General features: G+C 40.9%; 1 protein-coding gene across 1 annotated transcript in view; it reads left to right on the forward strand.

Annotated features, from left to right (window-relative positions):
* Positions 1-417: 417 nt before the first annotated feature.
* The window catches only part of LRRK2 (leucine rich repeat kinase 2), a 72,649-nt gene continuing 48,552 nt past the window's right edge, over positions 418-24,514 (forward strand). Inside the window, 11 exon segments of the mRNA XM_033163530.1 lie at positions 418-613; positions 788-873; positions 5,292-5,328; positions 5,331-5,400; positions 13,363-13,451; positions 15,781-15,915; positions 18,332-18,466; positions 19,651-19,782; positions 20,824-20,943; positions 22,603-22,727; positions 23,783-23,862. Of these exon segments, the coding sequence (XP_033019421.1) occupies positions 418-613; positions 788-873; positions 5,292-5,328; positions 5,331-5,400; positions 13,363-13,451; positions 15,781-15,915; positions 18,332-18,466; positions 19,651-19,782; positions 20,824-20,943; positions 22,603-22,727; positions 23,783-23,862 (1,205 nt within the window).

Raw genomic sequence — 24,514 nt, forward strand, 5'->3', positions numbered from 1 at the left:
CCCCCCTCAGGAGAGCCGCTTTTTACACTTCGCCGCCCCACCCACGAGTTGCCCAGCCTGCTCCCTCCGTAAAATCCCTTTCCCCGCTCCCTCGGTTTCGTTTTCGGCGAGGCGCCTCCCGCTTCCCCCTTGACGAGGATCGGGAAAGCGAAGCCGCCAAGGCCGGCCGAACTGATTTCCCGCCTCTTTTTTCCTCCCCGCCTCGAGCCCGGCGGGGCCAACAGCCGCGACGAAAGCGCCATCTACGGGCATTGGGGCGCACTGCTGACTCCCTTCGCCACCCCTCCGCCTCCTCCTTCCCTGGTCGCGGCCGAGCGGGCAGGAGGGAGCCTTCCGTGGGTCTGCGGGGTTTTGTGAGGGGGGGAATCCCTCTTAAATGCTCTCGGTGAGGGAAAATTGGTGGCCGCCGAGGTAGACATGACCAGCAGCAGCGGCGGCGGCGGCCGGAGGGGAAGCAGCAGGAGCTGCCGGGGCGACGGCGACGACGAGGAGGAGCGGGAAGCGGCTCTCAAGAAGCTCATCGTCCGCCTGAAGAACGTCCAGGAAGGGAAGCAGATCGATACCCTCGTCCAGATCCTGAGGGATCTCCTCGCCTTCGCCTCGTCGCCGAGCGGTAAACTCCGGAGAGCCTTCGCGTTTCGGGGTTTTATTCTTGCTTGACGTTTTAAAGCAGCTTTCCGAGCTGTTGAGTAACGTGGCAATAACTTTTTTCCCTCCCCCCCCCCTTCCGACTTCACTTTTCCTTTTAATTTCCTTTCTCTCTCTCTCCCTTTTTGGTCTCGCTCAGGTCCTCCCTTGCTCGTCGGCAAAAACGTCCACGTGCCTCTGTTGTTGGTGCTGGCCTCTTACATGAGGGTGGCGAGCGTGCAGCAGGTAAATAAATAACAGAATGGGAAGGACGTAGGCTGAAAAGAAGAGCGGAAAATGCTTATACAGGTGAAACTCGAAATATTAGAATATCGTGGGAAAGTCCATTTATCTAAGCAATTGTTTTCATTAGCTACTGGAGTTTAATATATGAGATAGACCCATGACATGCAAAGCGAGGTATGTCAAGGCTTTATTTGTTATAATTGTGATGATTATGGCGTACAGCTGATGAGAACCCCAAAATAACAATTTCAACTTTGGGGTTTTCATCAGCTGTACGCCATAATCATCACAATTATAACAAATAAGCCTTGACATATCTCGCTTTGCATGTCATGAGTCTATCTCATAAATTAGTTTCACCTTTGAAGTTGAACTACTGAAAGAAATGAACCTTTCCACGATATTCTAATTTTTTTTGAGTTTCATCTGTATGTGTGCATTTTAAAAACTGCTGGCAGCATGAGATAAATTCAACGGTGTAGATCAGTTTTTGATGGCTGCAATACTGAATGGTTTCGCTTATGTGAAATATGCAGAGATTTATGGTATGAGAAAGAGAAGAAGGGAAGCCATTGGTTTAAGGTTGTTTAAAAGAATATTCTAAAATGTAAAATAGAATAACTTAATAAAAATTATACAAAAATAAATAAATAAAGAACTGTTCGTTGAGTCGTAGAATTGAGCACTTGGAAGGGACCCCCAGGGTCATCTAGTCCAGCCCCCTGCAAGGTAGGCAGAAGCAGGTGGCCCAAATGGGAATCCGACCCCTTGGCTTTATTAGCGACATGCTCTAACCCACTGACCTATCGGCTCCTCTCTTCTTCTTTTACTTATCCCACCCTGCGCCTCACTTTTTAGCCCAGCCATAGAAATTGTAGAGTCAGAACCACAAGGGTTGTCTAGTCCAACCCCCTGCGATGCAGGAATCTTTTGCTCGAACCCAGAACCTGAGATTAAGAGACTCATGATTTACTCACTGAGCTGTCCCAGCAGATGAAGAATGATTCGACTTTGTTTTCTCCAACCCAACTTTATTGCAGGGTGATGTCTACTGCAAAGTTTTATATGATAAAGGGGTATATTAGGGGATGCCCAAACAGAAATCCTAGGTCCGAAGATGCTCTTTGTGGTGATGTCTCAACTCAATTTGTACCCATTTCTAAAGCAAATTCGGGTTCAGTTATCTCTCTGAAGGGCGCATGTGAGTTACTTGAAATGGGAAGCAAGAAAAAAGTGACACCTGAAGACAAACTATTAGGCTCATGACATATGCATTCATCCTTAAGGTGCTCTAAGACTTGGTTTCTGCAGCTAGTGCATGAGGCTATTACGTCTACCCCTTGAAAATGAGAGTACTGCAAAAATAAGTGACTTGAATGTTCAAGTTCAGCCATCATTCCAGTTCTGTAAATCCAATTGACCTTGTCTTGAAGCTCTTCCCTTGGGGCATTTCTACCATTTGTAAACCACCCTTTGATCCTTGAATGAAGGTCAATATAGAAATTTAATAAATAAAAATAATGCATTTAACAATTTGATGACGTGCAATGGTGTAACCCATGAAATTATTGTCATTAGTTTATTTTAATTTGGGAAAATTTAATTGTAAATTATGTGCTGCAGGTATAGACTTAAGCGTGATCTCATATCACAACTGCTGTTTCATTTTGGTTAAGTTTAAAAACAGTGCAAGTTGAAAGGAAATGAACCCATCTATTGTATGCCCTGAATGTTCTAACAGGCTAACCCACTTTAAAACAACAATGTGAAAAGTTTTATTTAAAGGAGTTATTCAACTTTGCTTGATTTACATGTACAATTTCAATTGAGATATGTAACTGTATTTTCAAACAACGTTCTTAGAAAACATGAATATAAAGTAGTTAGAGACTAAATGTCAAGAAATTTACATATCTGTTCCATCCGGCTGATATAAATGGTTTCTGCTTTAAGTGCACAACATATTGTATAATGAGCAGAGAATATCACACCTCAAGCAGTAATTTTAAATAAAGGAAACTGTTGGAATGCGAACCATACATTAAAAAAGGAAATTAAGTGGGTGTGTTTAGTTATCATAATAATATAAGTGTTTTTCAGGCAGAAATGAACAAGAAGGCAGCTGGCAGCCTCTATGTCCTGTCAAGTCTGGTTCTGCTTTTTGGGGGGTGGGGCGGGGGGGGGGTACCTGGGAAGATCTCTCCATTAGTTAAGTTATCATACACTCAAATTAAATAAGTGTCTGTTCAGTGTTTGCTCCTTGTGCATAGTCCAAAGAGATGGATGCTTTAGAAAGCTGATGATTATGGACTCTTTGCACTGCTGGAGCCTTTTTTTTTCCATCTGGGCAAAATCAAACATGCTAGTTATATGGGCTTCATGGCTGCCATACAAGCAGTGGTTTGTGCTGTAAGCCAAATGTGCATCCTACACAAGGCATTTTGGAAATAAGCGAATTTGCTATAGTTTTATAAAATCTACAAAATCAAGTGGTTAAAGCTTTTCCGTCAAAGTGTGAGGGGGAGGAGTTTGAAGGCATGGGACAAGGAAATATTTGATCACTGCATTCATGTTGGGGGGGGGGGGAGTAGAATAGTATGTCAGGGAGACAGGCCAAGGTCAGAAATGCTAGTTTTTCTGTGCAGGAATTAATTTTGTAGGAAAGCATGTCAACATGAACACCACCTACCAGCAGCCTGCAATGGTAGATTTCCCTGAGAGAATCATAGATCATAGAATCATAGAGTTGGCAGGGGCATGCGGTCCAACCCCTGCCAAGCAGGAACACCATCAAAGCATGCATGGACAGATGGCTGTCAAGCCTCTGCTTAACGCCCTCCAAAAGAAGGAGACTCCACCACACTCCTTGGCAGCAAATTCCCCATCGAAGAGCTCTTACTGTCAGGAAGTTCTTCCTAATGTTAGGTGGAATCTTCTTTCTTTTATTTTGAATCCATTGCTCCGTGATAATGTTAATTTGAAATGATAATTTCCTCCCATTTGATTCTGCTGATTATTTGAAATGGCTTTAGTTGTGTTGTCACTGAGGAACAGGGCTGCCTGAGGGCCCTTATGCATGAGCGCAAGGCATTTCTCTTGTTGTCTTTTCACTTTCATGCCACTCTCTAAAAGCCCTTGAAGCAAACACTCCCTAAGATATGCAATGACTTTCCCCCTACTTGCTAGTAGTTCCATGTTCAAAGCTTGGACTGTTGCTGGGTAGCAAGCGCCTGATGCTGCCGTCACCTGCAAAGGATTGGATCAGGAGAGAAATAACAAGAAAACCTGGGCCAATCTCATATTTTGTGCCTTGTTAACTTGCATGTCACGTCCTATTAATTTGTTGGACTAGATGGCTCTTGGGATCCCTTCCGATTCTACCATTCTATGATTCTAGGAAGTGAAAACCAATTTCAGATCCTCACGACAGTGTGTTTTATCTCTTGAAATTGACAGAAGGAGAAGTAATGTCCTTAGGTGATTTGCCTTTACTATCTTAATGCCTTTAGGGTAAACTAGAAGTTTATTATTTCAGACCTCAGTTCTGAATTTGACTAAATAATTCAGTTAAAATTGCAAATATGTACTTGTGTTGCGAATTGGTCACATGGCATGCATAAATTGGCAAAACGTCTTAAAGACGGAAGCGTCTGGATCCTTTCAAATTACCACTTCATGTTTATTCTGCAGAGATCTGACCTTTTAAGTGTGTATTATTCACAGTTGTTTCCTGCTTGGCAGGGGGTTGGACTGGATGGCCCTTGTGGTCTCTTCCAACTCTATGATTCTATGATTCTATGAAAGTATATTCCATGTAGTTTGCCATTTTAAATGGATATTCTTTGAACTGGAGTGATGTAGGCATTGCTTCCGCATTGTCTGGACTTGCAGTGTGTTGATAACACATTAATAGACTGCCTATCTCACTATGTATGATGCATACATTATCAGTGGATTACCAAGCTGAAGTCTCTCTTATGGAAGCTTGATGTTGGGAAATCTCTAGGCATGTGAATGAGGCTAGTCTCCAAAGGTGTCTTGTGACAATAGCATTAGCTGTCAACTTTTTTTTGACTGGCAGCTGGAATCAATGCCGAATGAAAATACCCCAAATTGTGCCATAGGAGGAGTGTTTATGTGCTGTGTATTTAACTAGCAATTGTGTGTGTGTGTGTGGTAGTGTAGTATAATCTTTTTTGAAGCAAAAAATAAATTAAAATACCCCTCAAACCAAATACAAGTTAAAAACTTTAAATAGTATCTCAATCTGAATAGTGTACTAACATTTTTTTGAATGCTGGACTAAATCTGCCATTGTAACAGTCCATCCTAAGAACTTTGTAGTTGTAAAGTCTTATGATTGTGCAAAAAAGAGCTTGATGTGTGCTTTGAAAACTAGTTGTGTTTTTGCCTTTAAGGTGGGATGGTCACTTCTTTGCAAACTTATCGAAGTTTGCCAGACACGCTTCATAGCTTAGCAGCTCCTCAAGGTGTTGGGAAGGATTGGGAAGTGCTTGGTGTTCACCAGTAAGTACATTAATGTTTTAAAAATAGTATAATGTGTACAATTCAGTGTTTCCACAAAATGGAAATAGAAATAACTGTTGTTACTGGAGAAATGTGATATTCTCCTCTAAACCTTTGCTAACTATTTCAGTTTCTGGGCAAACCAAGCAGGGCTTACTTTTATCACAGTTTTGGGGCAAGGTTGTTTAGAACAGAATGTGACATGGAAACAGCTCAGATTAACAGTTACGTGTGGGATCTTTTTAATTTTTTGACCTAATAATAATTTCCCATTGAATTTGTGGGGTTCTCTAGGTTGGAAAGAAACCAAATATAGAAAGAAATTCCTAGATTGCTGGTTACCACTTTAGCTTTTCTAATGTATAAATGAATTGTGTGTTTGGTATTGTTTTATTATTTTGTGGCGGGGTGACTTTAGTGTAAACATTACTGTTGTTATGTTTAAAAGCTGTTATCACATAGTGATTTGTATTGTTTTAAGTATTTGTGTTTTGACAGAGTTTTCCAGCAAGAATATTGATAACGTACACTAAAACAAGGGAATAATAAATTGTCACAAACTATTGGCAGTAGACTTGGCTGCTCTCTCCTTGACTTAAAACCAAATGTATATGAATGGTGCTCGAAGAGAAGAACAGTTGTAAATATAATAAGCTGGTGTTTAATTTTGCATGTTGTTGCTGTGGACCAGAATATAATATGTGAGTCAGGTATACCTGATTCTCTCAGCCTCACTATGTGAAACACACGGGTTTAGACACCTGTGCTCTTTAATTTTCCACTGCAACAGTTCTCTCAGAATGCTTACAAAATCTTCTAGTAGCTAGTGTATTAAGCTAGGTGTGAAGTGGATTCCAGCACTAGACAAAGAACACATTTAACTAAGATTATTTGTTTTATTGGGTGGAAACTATGTGCATAAGGAAGCAGCATTATTTACATTAAAGTCTTAAAGGTGCTTGACAAGAGTTGCTGTAGCTTGAGACCTTTTAGTGGCTTGTACCTCAGGCCAAATTCCCTAAACTTTCACCCTAGCCAATTACTCCAGCAATCCAGTTCAGCTGCTGGACACAGCCTGCCTCCCAAATTTCCTCCTTTGCTTGTCCTGGCTGCTTGGACAGGTTAGGCCACTTGTTCTCATTCCAGGTCCCTTTCAATCTTTACCAGACAAGTATTAACAACACACTAAGTATTAATATTCCGGCCAATCTAGCAGTTCGAAAGCACGTCAAAGTGCAAGTAGATAAATAGGTAATCGCTCCGGCGGGAAGGTAAATGGTGTTTCCGTGCACTGCTCTGTTTCTCCAGAAGCGGTTTAGTCATGCTGTCCACATGACCCGGAAGCTGTACGCCAGCTCCCTCGGCCAATAAAACAAGATGAGCACCGCAACCCAGAGTCTGTCAGCGACTGGACCTAATGGTCAGGGTCCCTTTGCCCTTTAAGTATTAATATCCAGGCCTAGCTATTCTCCTCAGCTTTTCTCTCTGGTCCTTTGCTCGCTCCTTCCTTTTTATTATTTTATTTATGATTTTCAATTTTATACATTTCAATAATTTATAATGATTTTAACATTTTCAAAACTTGACTTCCCCCTCTTTCTGCAGTTCCTTAAATTTATTTTTAATATTTTCTGCATATCCAAATTAACTTAATTTACTCATTTGTTCATCTACTTTAATATATACTCTTATAAACTGCGGTTATTACAATAACCCTGCCAATGTTCTTATCTGTTTACAGTTTATTTGTAATATTCAATAAACCATTTCCATTCTTTTATAAAAAGTTGGTTATCTTGATTTCTTATTCTTCCGGTAAGTTTCGCCATTTCTGCATATTCCACAAGTTTTTGTATCCATTCCTCCTTTGCTGGGACTTCTTTCCATATCTGGGCAAGTAATATTCTTGCTGCTGTAGTAGCGTACATAAATAAATTTTTATACAGTTTGGGCAGTTCTGTCCCTATAATCCCAAAAGGGGAATTGCTCACTCCTCTTCCTCATCAACTCCTTTCTCTTCCACCTCCTCAACTGCTTTTCCTTAACTGACAGTTGACTTCCCTGTGACATATAACTCCCACCTGACTGGACCTTCAGCCAACCAGATTCTGCTCTTAACCACACCAGCCAGACTAAAAAGGTAAAGAAGGTAAAGGATCCCTGCATAGTTAAGTCCAGTCAAAGGTGACTGTGGCGCTCTTGAGGCCCGAGGGAGCCTAAATTTACCTGATTCAGGACCCACTTAATAAAATCTGAAAGTGATTGGTTCCCTATCTCCTCTGTTAGAACCAGTCACCAAAAACTACTGCTACACAAGGCTGTGGCGTCGTAACAAAAGGGGTCCTGCCCAGATGGCACCACTGTTCAGATTATATTCCCCTCCAGTTTACATCATTTCCCTTCCAACGTCCAACAAGCCATTGTTCTGCTTATAGGATCTGTGCATAAACTTCAAAGAAGCAAATGGGCGGGGTATAAATAAGTTATTATTATTATTATTAGTAGTAGTAGTAGTAGTAGTATAAAGTTTCTTGCAGAGGAAACTGATTACAAATGCTTGAGGTTGAGTAGAGCTCATTTGGGCAACAACTTCTATAGCACAGAAGGGGCCTAGGTGGAAGTTTTGGAGAAGATGGGCTTTTTCTCATTACATTCTTAGTTTTACCTAAGTGTCTCTAGCTTTTAACGAGTTTTTAGGGTGGTAATAAGTCCATCTTTCCTATGAGCTGAGTAAAAAATCACGGAAATGTGATATTAAAGCTTATTTTGTCTATTGTGTATATTTGTATATTAACATCAAAAGTATGACCAGGATATGCTAAGGAAATCTTAAAAATGCACACACAACAGCAGTGCTGTAAGATGATTAAAACTTTCAGAAAATATCTGTCCCTTTTTAGAGAACAGAAACTTCTGTAACTGATGAATTTTTCATGAAAGGTTTTGACTTAATGAATGCATTATTCTTTAAGATGCCACAGGACTCTTGGATGTTTCTGTTGTAGAACTAGGCTAAATCTGCCCAGACAGCCTACCTTGTCCCTTGGGTCTGATGGCTAATGTTGTGGTAAATAGTAACCATTTTCAAGGAGGAAATATAAGTGAAGTCTCCTAGTTACTTTTTGAATATTTCAACATCTGTTTTGTCACAGAGCTTTCAGGAAGTGAAAACATTTCACTTCTCTCTTTAAACAGCTTTTGAGGTTGTGAACACTGGGAGAGAGGTTTCCACATTATGTTTTCCTGTTGATCTGAGTAAAACCTAATAATTTTCTGCATTTTTTTTACCCCACCTTCATATTGGTAGCTGCTTCTTACTATATTAGTTCATAGGTTTACACAGCTCATATTTCCTACTCCTAATTTTCATGACGTTTGTCCCTTGATAAACACAGAGTTGGAGTTACATGTGTGGAGTTCTGCCTATTAAATGGGGTGCTGCAGCATCTCGATTCTGCCTTCTGCCTGTACCCTTAAACAATCTGCCTTAGGTAGGTGGGTAATTATAGCAGCAAGTGAAATTATACTTGGGGATGAGGAGGGTTTGATGAAAATCCCACCCCCCTTTCTGTTCACAGGGGCCTCTTCTGGGCTCAAGCCCTTTCATTGGCAGGAGGACACTTTTGGATCCAGCCAAAAATGTTTTGTAAGGTCACATAAATGTATACTTCTCCAGAAATCGAGAAGAAAATCCATCAATTGATAGACCTGCCAAACTGTAGCACATTAGTTCCTGTCCCCTCCTGCTGTTTCCAGCAAATGGCATTCAGACGCATACTAGCTCTGGCCATGGAGGCAAAGCGTAACCATTGCGGCTGGTACCCACTGATAGACTTATCCTCCATTAATTTCCCTAATCCTTCTTAAAAATAATCAAACACTACTACTTTTGGGAGAGAAATCCATAGTTTAACTCTGAATCTTCTGACAGTTTCACTGGATAACCCCGAGTTCGGGTGTTAATGAGAGAGAGAGAAAAACTTTTCTCAATCCATTTTCTACACACCATGCATCATTTCATACAACTTTCTCTCCCCTTACTCATCTTTTCTCTAAACTAAAAAGCCCCAGATGTTGTAACCTTTCCTTGTAAGGGAGTTGCTCCATTCTCTTGATCATTTTGGTTTCCTTTTCCCAAACCTTTTCCAGCTCTACAATACCCTTTTTGAAGTGGGACAATGAGAACCGTGCACAGTATTCAAAATGTGTTTACACCATAGATTTGTATAATGGCTTTATGATACTGTTGTTTCTATTTTCAGTTCCTTTCCTAATGATTCCTACCATGACACTTGCGTTCTTCACAGCTGCCACACACTGGCTCAACACCTTCTTGGAGCTATCCACTACAACTCCAAGGTTTCACTAGTTCAGACCTCATGAGTGTTTGTGTGAAATTACATATTTTTTTTGGTCCCAGTGTGCCATCACATTGAATTGCATTTGCCATTTTACTGTCCATAAACCCAGTTTGGAGATATCCTTTTGGAACCCTTCACAATGTTTCTTCGTTTTAACCACCCTGAATGATTTAGTATCTTTGGCAAACTTGGCTATCTCAATGCTCACCTTTGACTCTAAATAATATACAGCTCTAAGCTGCACATGTGGCATTAGCATTTAAGTTAAATTGCAGTACTTGAACACAGCATGTGCAACTGGGAAGATAAAAATTTCTTAAGATCTGTTGATCTTGAGGAATGACAATACAGTATATAATATAAATGCAGATGTGCCACATTAAGGAAAGTGGGAAACCCACCTGACACATTAAGGGAAGAAGAATAAGATTGACAGCAAAGCCAGCTGTTCTGCGTGTTTATACACACATGTATAAATGGACACCAGGCAATTGTCTTGCTGCCTGCTAAAAATATTTTTGTTCAGTTCTGTTTGATCAAAAAATTGACCACTGAGCATATGCAGAGTAACTTTCATCACTAAGAATAGGTTGCCATTGTCATATTCTTAAAATTAATTATCCCCAGGGCAGACAGAAAGGATGTCACATAGATCTGAGCTGTCTTTCTTGTTAGAGATTAAGTACTGCCTGCCCTCCCTGGATTATATTCCGAAAGCAATTCATTTTTTCTCCTTTGAAACTGACAGTGCTGCTACTTTCACTACTACCAAATTACATGAAAGAACTCCATATCTGACTATATTGTCCTATTTTTTTATTGCTGTACACAGTTGAATGTGGGATGAGTTGAAGGTGTACAGCACTGCTGCCTAAGATGACGTAAAGTTTGGAGGAAATTTGCCCTATCCCTTCATTTCTGCATATCTTTACTTTGAAACTTATTTACACGCACTGAATGCTAAGCTAATAATTAGATCCTTTGGGGAAATATCACCCTGGTATGTGACAAGGTTTTAAGCTGATTTGAATCTTTCCTTGGAGTCAGTGCAGAGTTTAATGATACAAGGCGGTTGCACAGAAGACAGTTGTGCCTTGGAGTACCCTGTGCAACATAATATTGACAAGGCACCATGGCAACTTAACAAGTATCATGCTTAATTGGTGTATTAGCTGAATCTTCCTTTCTAAATGTCTCAAACCTCTTCAACAACAGCTAAATCACTCTTCCTATAGTTAGTGCAAAAAAGCAGCCGGAACTCTGAGGATGCTCTGTCTTATTGGCAGAAGTTCAACAGTGATTATAAGTTATTGCAGAACCATGTATGTATCACGCTGAAGCTTGCAGCTGCATTGCATTCCACCAGTGTGCCATAAATATCTTACGAGTATTTTGCTATATGAGCACCTCCATGCATTTGTATGCAAAGTGATAGTGGTCAAGGTCATTTGGTCGTTGTTTGCCTATGAACCTTGCTATATCCTCAGCAGCAATGCTAGTCCCTTCAGCCAGAACTCATTTTGGTTCAAGTGTATGCACGTATGTGTGTATGTGGAGAAGTGGGGAGAATGCATAGCATCTTCCTCTGATAATCCAGGAGATCCTTATTTATTTTATTACACTTGTATCCCATTTATACCCCCAAAGAACCTTAGGGCAGTTCTATCCCCTTTTCATTCTTGGAACACTTTGAGGTAGGTTAGGCTGATTCGATAGTGACTGGCCTTGGGCATTTGAAATTCATGGCTGAGTGGGTATTTGAAATTTAGTCTCCCCAATCTAACACTTTAACTCAGGGCAGTCCAACATGCAGCCCTCAAGCCCTCAAGCTCTTGGCAACATTTGATGACCCTTGTGTGAAGTGCTGGGCTTTGGCAAGGAGGTGTGAGGGCTCTGACAGGGTCCTAGAGTCCTCCAGCCTCCTTCCCAAATCCTGGCTCCTCACTTAATCCAGCTTTGGAAAGGCAGCATGAGGGGGTGTGTGTGTCAAATTTTGGCTTTGCTCCCCCCACCTCTGCACAACAAGGCAGTGTGTGGCCTGTGGGTTCTGTGTCGAAGTACTTTTGGATCCCATTTGGTCTGAAAGGTTTTTTTAATTTTTTAATTAATTTTGTAAGATTTTTAACAAAGATAATATAAAACATTTTTTAGGAAAAAATAGTTGAAAAGAAAAAAAGAGAAAAAAGAAGAAGAAAAAAGAAAGAATAATAAGTTCTTACATTCATAATTTATCTTTACATTTTTGGGTGACTTCCCTCAGCCCCCCAACTGAATTTCAATATCTTACCATTCTCTAGCAGTTTCAATAAACCAGCATCTTAACTATTAAAGTTCATATAAAACATATTTTTAACCTAACTGTAAAAGAAAAATAGCAAAAACCTATAGCTAGTTCCTAAGGCAACACTAAATATTATAATATTTATTCAAATAAATTTTAAATTTCCTCCAATCTTCCTCTTTCGACTCTTCTCCCTGATCGCGGAATCTTCCAGTCAGTTTGGCAAGTTCCATAAAGTCCAGCATCTTCATTTGCCATTCATCTATGTGCTTGGCTCTTCCAATTCTTTGCTAGTAGTAGCCTCGCTGCAGTTGTGGCATACAAAAAGAATGTTAAGTCTTTCTTGGGTATTTCTTGTCCTCTGAAGAAGTGTGCATGCACACGAAAGCTCATACCAGGAACAAACTCAGTTGGTCTCTAAGGTGCTACTAGAAAGAATTTTCGATTTTGTCTTGTCCTACAGTTCCCAGTAAAAAAGCTTCTGGTTTCTTAATAAAAGTGTCTTTCAGCACTTTTTTCATCTCATTATAAATCTTTTCCCAGAAGTCCTTGATCCTGGGGACGTCCACCACATATGAAAAAAGGTCCCTTCTTTTTCCTTACATTTCCAACATTTGTTATCAGATGTGCGATATGTTTTTGCTAATTTTACAGGTGTCAAGTACCATCTATACATCATCTTCATAACATTTTCTTTCAATACAGTACATGCAGTAAATTTAATATTTCCCCCCCACAATTTCTGCCAATCTTTTAACATAATGTTGTGCCCCACATCCTTTGCCCACTCAATCATAACAGATTTCACTTGTTCATCCTTCGTATGCCATTCCAATAACAAATTATACATTTTGGAAAGATTTTTCACTTTTGTATCTAACAATTCTATTTCCAGTTTGGATATTTGGTCTGAAAAGTTGGGCTGCCCTGCTCTAATCAATTTGTCTCCCTTTGATTATTTGGGTGATGTGAGAGGGTCCCTAGAGGTCTGAATGCTCAGTATACAAGCAGATATTTAATGACAACCACCTGATATAGATAGTGAGATTTGTGTTCAGAGGTGCATGGATATACATCTGGATATTCATCCATGTTGTGATATTCAGATTCCATTAGCTAGTTGTGTCTTTTGAAGCATATGACCACCTCAGTTGGTAGTTATTTGTCGTTGCACTCAACTAGAGCAACTAGAAGCATCTATGTATGTTATGTTGTGATTTTTATTAACTATGATGCGGAAGGAAAGTACTAGCTTTCTTGAAACCTAATTTGAGTGTTTTGTTCTGGTATCAAGTTCATTTTTTTTTGTTTGCACTTCAGGCACATTCTTAAGATGCTTAAAAACCACAATGTGAACATACACCTTTCAACAGTTGGCCTCAAAGCATTAAATATGCTTCTCTCTTCAGGTACTGCCTTTTCCAAATGTTACAATTACTTAGGGTTAGAATACTGTACAGAATGCTGCCTGTCTTGCATTTACCTTAACCTTTTACCTTTACCTTACCTTAAATAATTGGTGCTGGTGCCTGTTTAATCTATATTGCATTAGTTAATGCATAAGTACCTCCTATCCCAGGAGAAAAGAAGTGTGTATGTGTGCCATCAGTATCCTATTCCTGGATTGAGCAGGCAACTGTTCTAGTGTGACAGAAGCTATTCAAACATAGAGCCAGAAGCATAAATGAAAATGGCACAAAACTCTTCCATCATTCTCCAACATTTATCTTTGGAAGCAGGGAGGTAAGCAGCCACTCACTTTATGCTCTTAAGAGGGTGGAAGAAAGAGATTGTTGCTTTGCTGAGGGACACAAGCTTTACTTGTATTTTTTTGCACATTGGTAACACAATTATTGGGGTCTCATACACCCCAGGTAGTGTGGTTGCTGACCTTGAGCCAGACATCCTGGAGAGTGAAGTCAAATGGGCCTTAGAAAGCCTTGCTAACAACAAGGCCAGTGGAAGTGATGATATTCCAGCTGAACTATTTAAAATCCTAAAAGATGATGCTGTTAAGGTGCTACACTCAATATGCCAACATGTTTGGAAAACTCAGCAGTGGTCAGAGGATTGGAGAAGATCAGTCTACATCCCAATCCCAAAGAAGGGCAGTGCCAAAGAATGCTCTAACTACCGCACAATTGCACTCTTGCTGTTCTAGTACAATATACAGGATGCGGGTGGCGCTGTGGGTTAAACCACAGAGCCTAGGGCTTGCCGATGAGAAGGTCGGCAGTTCGAACCCCCGTGACAGGGTGAGCTCCCGTTGCTTGGTCCCTGCTCCTGCCAACCTAGCAGTTCGAAAGCACGAAGAGCAAGTAGATAAATAGGTACCGCTCCAGTGGGAAGGTAAACGGCATTTCCATGTAAAGCTCTGGTTCGCCAGAAGCGGCTTAGTCACGCTGGCCGCATGACCCGGAAGCTGTATGCCAATAAAGCGAGATGAGTGCCGCAACCCCAAAGATGTCTGCAACTGGACCTAACGGTCAGGGATCCCTTTACCTTTACCTAGTACAATATTTATTTGGTAGCAAGTAGGGGTGCAGAGGTGTAGGAAGCCGCTCGGGCACCTGGAGCAGCAACCATAACGTGCACCCGGGGGCGGGGCGTTGCTATGTAGCGCACATGCGCAGCATCGTACATAGCGGTGCTGCACATGTGCGCTACGTAGCGGGTTGCCGCCACCGCCGCTCCAGCACCATACGGACGGTGCCAGGATCCTCTGCTTGCGGCTGCAACCGCAAATGGAGGATCCTCTACATGCGGCTGTGGCTGCGAGCAGAGGATCCCGGCACTGTCCGTATGGTGCTGGAGCGCTGCCACTGGCAAACCACATGCCTTGTCGCCCCCAGAGACGTGGCACCGGGAGTGAACCGCCCCCACCGCTCCCCCATTGCTATGCCCCTGTAGGGGTGAGGAAGAAATTCAATTCAGTTTGCATGTAAAGGTGAATTTATGTAATCCATATACAGCCCTGTAAAATAATTGAAACTTCTCAGAATTTTCCAATGCCAAGCATTGTGTACAAAAGTGTGTATATAGTGGTACCTCTGGTTATGAACTTAATTCGTTCCGGAGTTCCGTTCTTAACCTGAAACTGTTCTTAACCTGAGGTACCACTTTAGCTAATGGGGCCTCCCGCTGGCACCGCGCGATTTATGTTCTCATCCTGAGGTAAAGTTCTTAACCCGAGGTACTACTTCCGAGTTAGCGGAGTCTGTAACCCGAAGTGTTTGTAACCCAAAGCTTTTGTAACGCGAGGCACCACTGTACTAGGTTAAAGTGAAAATAACATACAAAATGTATTATAATAGGGGAAATTGCTTTACAAAAATATGTGCACAGGCAAAATTGCACAGAAAAATGTGTTTATCAGGAGAAATATGCACTAAAATGGTATAAATTTTGCTGCTGAGTTTTTGTTTTTAATCACAAACTAATGTGGAAATGTGGAGGACTGAATTTAAGATTGGAAGAATCTGACAAGTTTGTCCATCCCTAGTAGAAAGTCCCATCAAATGCAGTGGGTTGTACTTCTATTCTACATAAACGTGCATCAAATTGTTGTGTAATTTAGGCAAGCAATCTACATGCATACCTGGGAGTAAGTCCCACTGAATCTTTGTGGCTTATTTTTGACAATCCAATTCTGAGATAATGTATTTTTTAAAGTGGTTTGTGACTGCAGAAAAAAAGAAATATTTTGGTAAACCTGCAACTTCACTCCTATATTTGTAGATGCAATAACACTTCTTCTCTTGGAGGAAGGAACAGACGTATTTTTACTGGTATTTGATGCCATGGACACATTTTCTGATAATGAGGAGATCCAGAAATATGGATGTAAAGCTTTGCACGTGCTTCTTGAAAAAGGTAAATTGTGAGAACAGGTATTTTTGCTCTTCAGGTTCTTAGTGTTTTACATGATGAAACAGGAAATATGTTTGTGAAATAAGGTGCTCTGTAAGAAAAAAATTTTTGGTTAAATTCTCAACTGAATCATTGAAATTACTCATTTTCCAAGCACTGTTTTGGAAAATAAAGTGAGAACAGTAGTTCTGGGTGGGTAGCAATGATAGCCTGCAATTGTAAGCTGCTGCTGCTGCTGCTGCTACACATTCCAGGAGAGAAGAGTTGATTAGCCAAGGTGATATTGATTAAAGAAACCACCTCTTCCTAAGATTGACAGCTGCAGGAGTGTGTGGATATCTGCATCATCACTGGTGCAGGGAGCTACAGACTGTCCAGTAAATAAAGACACATATCCCAGATCACTTGATGTTGAGCTGGTACCTTTATAGTCTTTAACCTGTCTGTCTACTGATTGGTGTCAAAGCAGATCCCACCCTTCATTCCTTTCAATGCATTCCTTGCCACTGGAAAACCCAAGGCATAAAAGAGGTGCTATGCAGTTGCCCTTAGTGTTCCTTTGCTTGTGTCTGGGAAGTTTTGTGACTGCTATGGCCAGCTGCAAATCTTCTGTGACACAGCAGCAGGAGTGGTAATGGCATACGGTCAATACACAAATGCTGTATCTGGATCACGGGCATCTCTTGGATCTTGTGGCAGAGCCTGGCCTGTTAAGCATCCACCCACAGTTTTTGTGAATTTAACATTTAGTTAATAGCACAAAAAACTGATCAGTTCATGCCGAAAAATCTATTTTAACCTTGGAAATCCTCTTCTGAAAATGGTACAGTGTTTTGTTTTGGTTTTTTTTTTTAAAAAAATCATTTTCTGTAAGCAGATCGAAGTTGACAACCTTCTTTGATGCCAAAAAGGTGTTACACATTATTCTTTCTACAATTTACCATGTACAGTAGGAATTTCAGAACTTCCTGGTAGACTTTTATTTTTAAAATCTAATTTTCTTTGGAGATTGTCTATCTACTATCCTTTAATTATACAACAGTCCAAAGACCTTTGTGTCTGACTTGTGTTTTGTTTGGAAGATGGTAATAAAAAGAAAATTGTATAAAGTTGGTTCATCGGTAAGGACTGCAACTGAGCGGTAGAGTGTGTGCTTAGCACACACAAGGCCCCAGGTACAATATCCAGAATCTTCAGGTAGGTCTGAAACCCTGAAAAACTGCTTCTAATCAGCACGGGCAATACTGAGCTAGATGGACCAGTGGTCTGACTCAGTATATGGCAGTTTCCTGTGTTCTGTGTTAAAAATCCTCCTGCATGCTGCTGTATAGAAAGTAAATTAAATAAAAGTCACTTTTGTAGTTGATGGTCTTGTTTTCGTTCACCAGATCTCATCCCCAACAACTGTTGTTAGTATCAAGGCAATAGCTAGAAATAATTGCCTAGGGAGGGGAGTTGGAATACAGTGGAGTAAATATGTTTGGGGTGTACAGGAAGAATCAAGCATTCGTGAAAACTGTATTTTGGATCAGACAGGAAATGGAAATGTGTCACATTTCCTATTCCTTTTCCTCTCTATCCTGTACAAAATTCCTATTGTGCAGACAACCAGCTTACATTCTAAATAAGGGAAAATAATTCTCTCCCTGTTGATCCACCCCCCCCCAAAAAAACCCAGAAACCTTTGACTTCCAGTGCCTAGGAGATGTGCAGACTGCCCTCCTGTCTGGAGTTGGCACATCTGTTAGGTGGAGGAGATGTTGAAGTATTTTTTGCTAAAACAGAGAGCCAGTGAAGAAGTTAGCGACAACCAGCTCACACATTCCCCACCTTAAGTTAAAGTGGCAAGTAATCAAATAAAAATAAGTGCTTACAAAAGTGGTCTGCTCACGTTAGCTGTGTAACATGAGAAGATTGAAATGACACAGAGAAATCGCAAGTCACTATCTTCTGTTCATAAAAGGGGAGGTATCTTTACCAGTTCAGATGTGGAGGATCAGGATGGATGAATTCCCAAGCTGCAACAGAGAGGAAGTGGGTGAAGTGGCTTGGGAGCCTTTTTTAAAAATAGGTTCACTTCCCTATTGTTAACTCACCTGAATAAGAATTCATTCTCTCATTTACTCTTTATACTTTACAACATTCAGGTTTGCTTTGGTATGAAGAAGAAAGCATGGATAGTGGTCTGGTCTGGTGCTAAAAAAAAATCGAAAGTTCTTTCTAGTAGCACCTTAGAGACCAACTGAGTTTGTTCCTGGTATGAGCTTTCGTGTGCATGCACACTTCTTCAGAACTGGTCTGGTGCTGGCAGACTGCTCTTGCGTTGTCTCAGGCATATCCTTAGTTTGGCTTCAGTGAATGAAAATTGACACATGTATCAAAGAGCTTATGTCCTTACAACTTTGTTTTTAAAATTCAGTTCCAGAGGAGCAGCTGATTGAATTTGTTGAGGACAGAGATCACATGATCATACTGAATGTGCTCAAAAATTTCCCAGAAAAAGAAAACTTAGTACTCCTTGCCCTGTTGTCTTTACATTCATTGGCAGGACCACGTAAGTATTGTAATTTTTTATATTTAGAGTGTGACTGGGGTGAGGGTGTGCCATTAAGAATTAGTCAGCAGTTCCAGTCTGGACTTGCAAATGAAGGGCAGTTCTTAAAAGAGAGATTATTGGTATGCTCTGATCTGTATTTGATGTCTGAAAATTATTTCTGAACTGAAAGGCGGGTGCTACCTTTGTTTTGGCTCAGTTCCTCAGTATAAGAGCGGTACTAAATTCAAATTCAAATTTATTGCGGCTATAAGCCCATAAAGAGCTGTACTAAAATTCACACCCCCTTTGTGAAACCATTTGTACTGCTTGAAAACAGGAGTGATTAGGGACTGACTGTGCAAATTTCATAAAACTTTCATGAAACTTTTTGGAGTGACTTGCCTTGCTTTATATGAGGTTTATAGGCGGTTTCTTCTCATTCATCTTTTCACTTTCTTAAAAATAATTTTAAAAGGTTAGCTGCTGCTTGCGCAGTGGCAGGGCTCTCCACAGCCTCCTAGCCATGTTTCCTGCACCATAACGCTCATGGGTATAATACTTAATAGGTTTAATCATGCTAGCCATATGACCTGGAAAGTTGTCTGTGGAGAAATGCTGGTTCCGTCAGCCTGAAAGCAGAGATGAGCACCACACCCCATAGTTAAATTTGACTGGACTTAACTGTCCAGGGGTCCTTTACCTTTACCTTTTACCTACCGGTGCAGGCAAAGCTTCTCCTGGCCTGGAGATGTGGAGTGAAAAATTGGAATTATAGTAAAGCTGTGCATGAAACGGAGCTAAGCACAACTGGAAGGTTCAACACAACAAACTGAGATTCTTTTTTGGGTGGGTGTCAGCCTTTAAAATAGTGGCTGCTGGCACTCTTTTCTGCTCAACCTACAGCTGGCATGCCATAGCTAAAGTGGGAAACATTTGAAAATAATGGTTTCTCAGAATTCTATTTTGAACATTATAACAGTACATTGAAACTATGTTTGCCTAAGATATCGTGAATGTTCTGTTCAGAATGCAGGAAAAAACCATGCTTGGACTAGCAGTAGAAATACGCACGGTGATTTTGTTGTGCACACTTCAGTCTTACAATGAATTAATATTCCCATCAGTCAATTTTAAAAGAACACTTGTGCATAAATCTTTCTTCTTCTTCTCTCAAGTAAGTTTATTCCTTCTGTTTTGTTCAGCTAGCAATGCAGAAATTCTTATGTCTGGAAATGTGAGGTGTTACAATGTCATCGTTGATATGATGAAAGATTTCCCTGACAATGAACCAATTCAGGAAGTGAGCTGCTGCTTGTTGCACAAACTTGCATTGGGTGAGAACATGATCCCTTTTATTTAACATGGGTGATGTTTCTAGAGTAAACTGGATTTATCTGGAGAGAACAATAGTAAAAAGGGTGCATAAAGAGCTCCATGAATATAGAGGAGCTTCTGAAGCCCTTCTTTCTATGAGAGCATGTTATGCTGCCTGACAATATTTCCTGAAGCTCAGGGGACTTTGGGGGAGCAGTCTCCAGTGCAGCAAGAGAAGCTGCAGTTGAAAAATAAAGCTGTGAAACCCCAGTGAATGTGCAGAAGCACTCACTAAAGATCCAAGGAGTTCTTTGGATCTTGGGTACTTACATAATTTGAAAAGGTCTCATTTGTTCAGGCCTTTTCTCATCTGTGTGTAGCTGCCTTAATTGAAGGAAGAACCCCCTTTTGTGTGAGAAGAAATTGAGAGACCTGCTCACAGTTGTGTGTTTAGATTTGCTGCCTCACCAGAAAAACAAAACAAACTGCTACATTACTTAATATGTCAGATTGGTACTGCTTGGGAGGGATTTTCCCGGTAGAAACATAGCTTTTGGTTTCAAGATTTGAATTTGACTCATTGGGACTGTTTCCTTTTTAAAGCAGGGATATGGAACCTGTGGCCCTCCAGATGTTGGAGTCCAGCTCCTATTCGTCCCAGCCAACATGATCAATGGTTAGGGTGTTCAGAAGTATAGTCCAGCCGCTTCTGGGGGGCTACAGAGCCACAATTGCAAAACCAAAACCAATCTTAAATGCCTTTGAATAGTTGTGATTCCTCAGAAAGGAACAGAAAGCAGGCAAGGCATTGGACAGAGCTTCCATCTATTTGACTTTCCCTCACCCCAGTTCATGTACCCCCACTTTTGCAACTATGTACAACTCATAGTTGTTTCGAGAGGAGAATTTTGGGGCCATTGATTGAAAAATTGTATTTACTTTTCATGAATATCTATTTTCTTCTTCATATGACGGCCATTGCTGCACAGTATGTGTGTAAAATGCATGCATCCAGTGTTTGCATGCAACTCAGTTAGCTTTTTTTAATCTCTTGTATACAGAAAACTTTTTCAATATCCTGGTATTGAATGATGTACATCAATTCATTGTAACAGCTGTTGGAAAATACCCTGCTAGTGCAAAGCTGCAGGCTGCAGGCCTCAGTTGCTTGGCTCTTCTCAGTAAGTAGCTGTATAAGTTAAAGAAATTATGTTTCTCAACGCTCCTACAACTTCCTGATAGAATATTTTTGTCATATGTGGCTGCAAAATTGTATGAACAATAGCCTTGTTGAGTAAGGAAAAAGCTAGACCAGTCTTCTCCAATATGCTGCCCTTTAGATTTTGTTGGACTAAAACTCCCATAATCCCTGACATTTGGCCAAGCAAATAGGAGTTGGAATCCAAAATATGTGGACAGCAGCTGGTTGGGGAAGACTGCTCTAAAGGACTCAACACTTTGCTGGAACCCCCCTGCCCCAAATCACTATTCTTTTTGAAAACAGAAAAGTTTTCCACTTTTCTGAACCAATGGCCGCTTTCTTTGTATCCGATCCCCTTAGCAGCCCATTCATTACTTCTTGTTAGAGCTGATCACCATGGGGTTCCTGCTTGCTGCAGAAAGCAGGCCCCTCCTGTTTAATCATCCGTGTTCTTCCTAAAGGATGGAGGGGCTTCTTACCCTGTTCCCCACAAAATATTGTTGAAGTCCCCATGTTTGAAGCTAATGGAGACTTCCAACATGATAGCTGTAATCCATGTAATTATCCCACAAATTATGGATGGAGCAGGTATTGACCATGAGGAGGATGCTTTGGGCAATGTTGCTTTGGCACCTCATAACAGATATTACAGTTCTTTGTTTCCCTTCTTCTCTATCCAGACTCCTGATAGCTTCCTCATCTCAAATCAGGTTACTAGCCAGGCCACCAACATCCCCTGACTTCTTATGCAATCCTGTCAGCAGCACAGGGGCTTTCCTTTCTCCCTGAAATTTTCCTCAACCTTTGCATCTTACAGCCTTTCTATGTACACCCATCCTCTGAAGTGGATCATCTGCCATAGAGTTTCTGTCCTTGTATTTATTTATTTTTCTACTGCTCTGTGTGTGCTCTCTTGTTGGTGAGACACAGAGAAGCCACACTGTGTTTGGGACTTTTAAAAAGGGAGAGGAGAATGGCCGTCTTCTGCTTACCCTGGCAAGAGGGCAACCATTCCCATTCTGGCTTAAAGCAATGCATGTAGCTTAAAATCTGTAGCAGAAAACCTGAGAAGGCTTGAGTATATCTGAAGAAGTGTGCATGCACACGAAAGCTCATACCAAGAACAAACTTAGTTGGTCTCTAAGGTGCTAATGGAAGGATTTTTTTATTTTTTATTTTGTTTTGACTATGGCAGACCAACACGGCTACCTACCTTGTAACTAGATCAAGTAAATAAAAAAACCACTTAACTAACTGAGGTTCTGCTCCCACTCTAACATGAAGTCTGCCCCTCCTAACATGGAGCCTGCCCCCACCCCAAATCCTGGCTATGTGCATGGAGCACACAGTCTAAAGTTTTAATCAACACCATTCTGTATCAAAATGCCCATTGATACCAGTGATTGGGTTTCAGCTTTAACAGAATTCAGTTGCTGTCTTAAATTCTTGAGTCAAATGGTAGCTTGCTGAAGTTTCTGTTAAAAGGCTTCTGCTATAAATATGTCATTGTGCTTTTGGTTTTCCTAATGATAAGCAATCTTTTGATCATTGTGTTTCACCTTCGGTAGTCTGTTCTAGTGTGTGAAAACAAGGGAATATTCATATTTTCAAAATGCGAATAAATAACTTTTTCCCCAAGCGGAAACAATATTTTTAAGCAGAGACTTGGAAGAGGAGGAGGTGGAGGAGGAAGAAAAAGAATTGTGTTGGCTGGAAGCCTGTTATAAAGCATTAGAATTGCATCGGAAGAATATAGATGTGCAGGTAAGAAACTGCAGGTAAAGAATTGGGAAACATGAGAAGAGTCCTAAATGATGTGCTTTATATAAATTGCAACCAGAAGAAACAACAATGCCCCTTCCGCCCATAAGAAGGAGGGGGGGTTGCAGGCAGGTAACACGAGCCCTGCACGTGCTCAGGGGATGGGGTCATCCCCTGGCACAGATTGGCCGAGCCCTGGGCGCGGTGCCCAGGCAGCCGGCCAACTGGCGCGGCGGCTTTGGGCGTGTCTGCTACACTTAAGCAGGACGTTCCCAGGGCTCGGCCTCTTGCTTCCTGCTCCCTTCGTCGCGTTTTCATTCATTTGTTGTCAATACATTCTTTTAATGTATTTCATTCTTAATTTTCAAATCATACTTTACAATCTTCAGTGTGTTTTGTTCTCAGAAGTGGCTGGTTATTTCACCGTTTCTCTGTTTCATTTCTTATTTCTCACCTTACTGGTGAGGAACTGAAGCTTGGGGACAGTAGTAAGCATAGTTGGACTTGGCTTTACTGTGGTTCAGAGAGCAGGGTCCAAGGGCTTGAAGTCTTAGGCTTGGGATGGAGGAGCTTAAATGCTGTGGTTTCCTTGATCCCTCACCTATTGCTGCTTGACAATCTTGTTTGGTCCAGATTTTTAAGCAGGCAGATACGTTTTGTACTTCCCAGACTAAACCAGGATAATACAAAAGGCCATTATATCAATTGTATCTGTTTGTCTTTTTCTAATATATGATGTCATTCCTTCTAATTTAGCCACAAGCCATATTTTATTTAACTTCTCTGTTCATGTGAAGCATTGTATGCTGTGATCCACATGTCATCAAAACTGACTTTGATTATTATTTTTTTACATTACAAATTAAGCTCACATCATTTATTAATCTCCCTTCCATCTCAGTTACAGCAGCCACTATGGAGAAATTGTCTTAGCACTTTAGATTGAAGTACATGCTGTGGCCATGAATTATATTGATGATTCTTCTTGGAATAGTTTGGAAAGGTTTGATTGAATTTATTGACCAAATAGTTTCTTTTGTTGTTCCTTCCTTCACTAGGAGGCTGCATGTTGGGCTTTGAACAATCTGCTTATGTACCAACGTAATCTTCATGAGAAGATTGGAGATGGAGACAAAAAGTTAGTAGCCTGAATTGAATGCTTGGAAATGTAAACCACTAGATTTACAGCCCTCTCTTCAGTATCATTTGTCTTTAAGAGTCTAAATTGGGAGGAGACTGCCTTCTAGTGACACTGGTCTTGTTGCTTCCTGCGTATATCTGTCTTGCATGGCAAAGAGGACGGCCTGCACCTAGCCGCTCCCTTAAATACACCAGGGCTGGACTGGTTGCAGCTGTCATGCCCCTGTTCTTGATTGATCTTGTGGGTTAGGCCCACCTCACTTGTAAGGTCCAGTGCGGCCAGAGGTAGCCCTTCCCCCAGTGGTGCAGGAAGAAACAGCCTCCCAGAACCAGCCTTGGCCAGCATTAGTGGTAAAATACGAAAGAACATAAGGGGAATCATTGGACTAGTGTTTGTGTGTAGAATTCCCTGTTTGGAATGCTCTCCCCAGGGAGGTTTGTTTGGTGCCTTCATTATATATTTTTAGGTGCCAGGCGAAAACATTCCTCTTCAACCAGGCCTTTGGCTAATATTTTACAGTCTTTTTAATGTGTCTGTGGGAAGGGGGGTATTGTTTTGCTGTTTTGTTTTACTTATTTACTTGTTTTTAGCTTGCATTTTATTCTGTGAGGCTCCCTGAGATCTTATGATGAAGGGCAGTATATAAATT

Source organism: Lacerta agilis, chromosome 10, assembly GCF_009819535.1.
Source record: "Lacerta agilis isolate rLacAgi1 chromosome 10, rLacAgi1.pri, whole genome shotgun sequence".
Lineage (NCBI taxonomy): Eukaryota > Metazoa > Chordata > Lepidosauria > Squamata > Lacertidae > Lacerta > Lacerta agilis.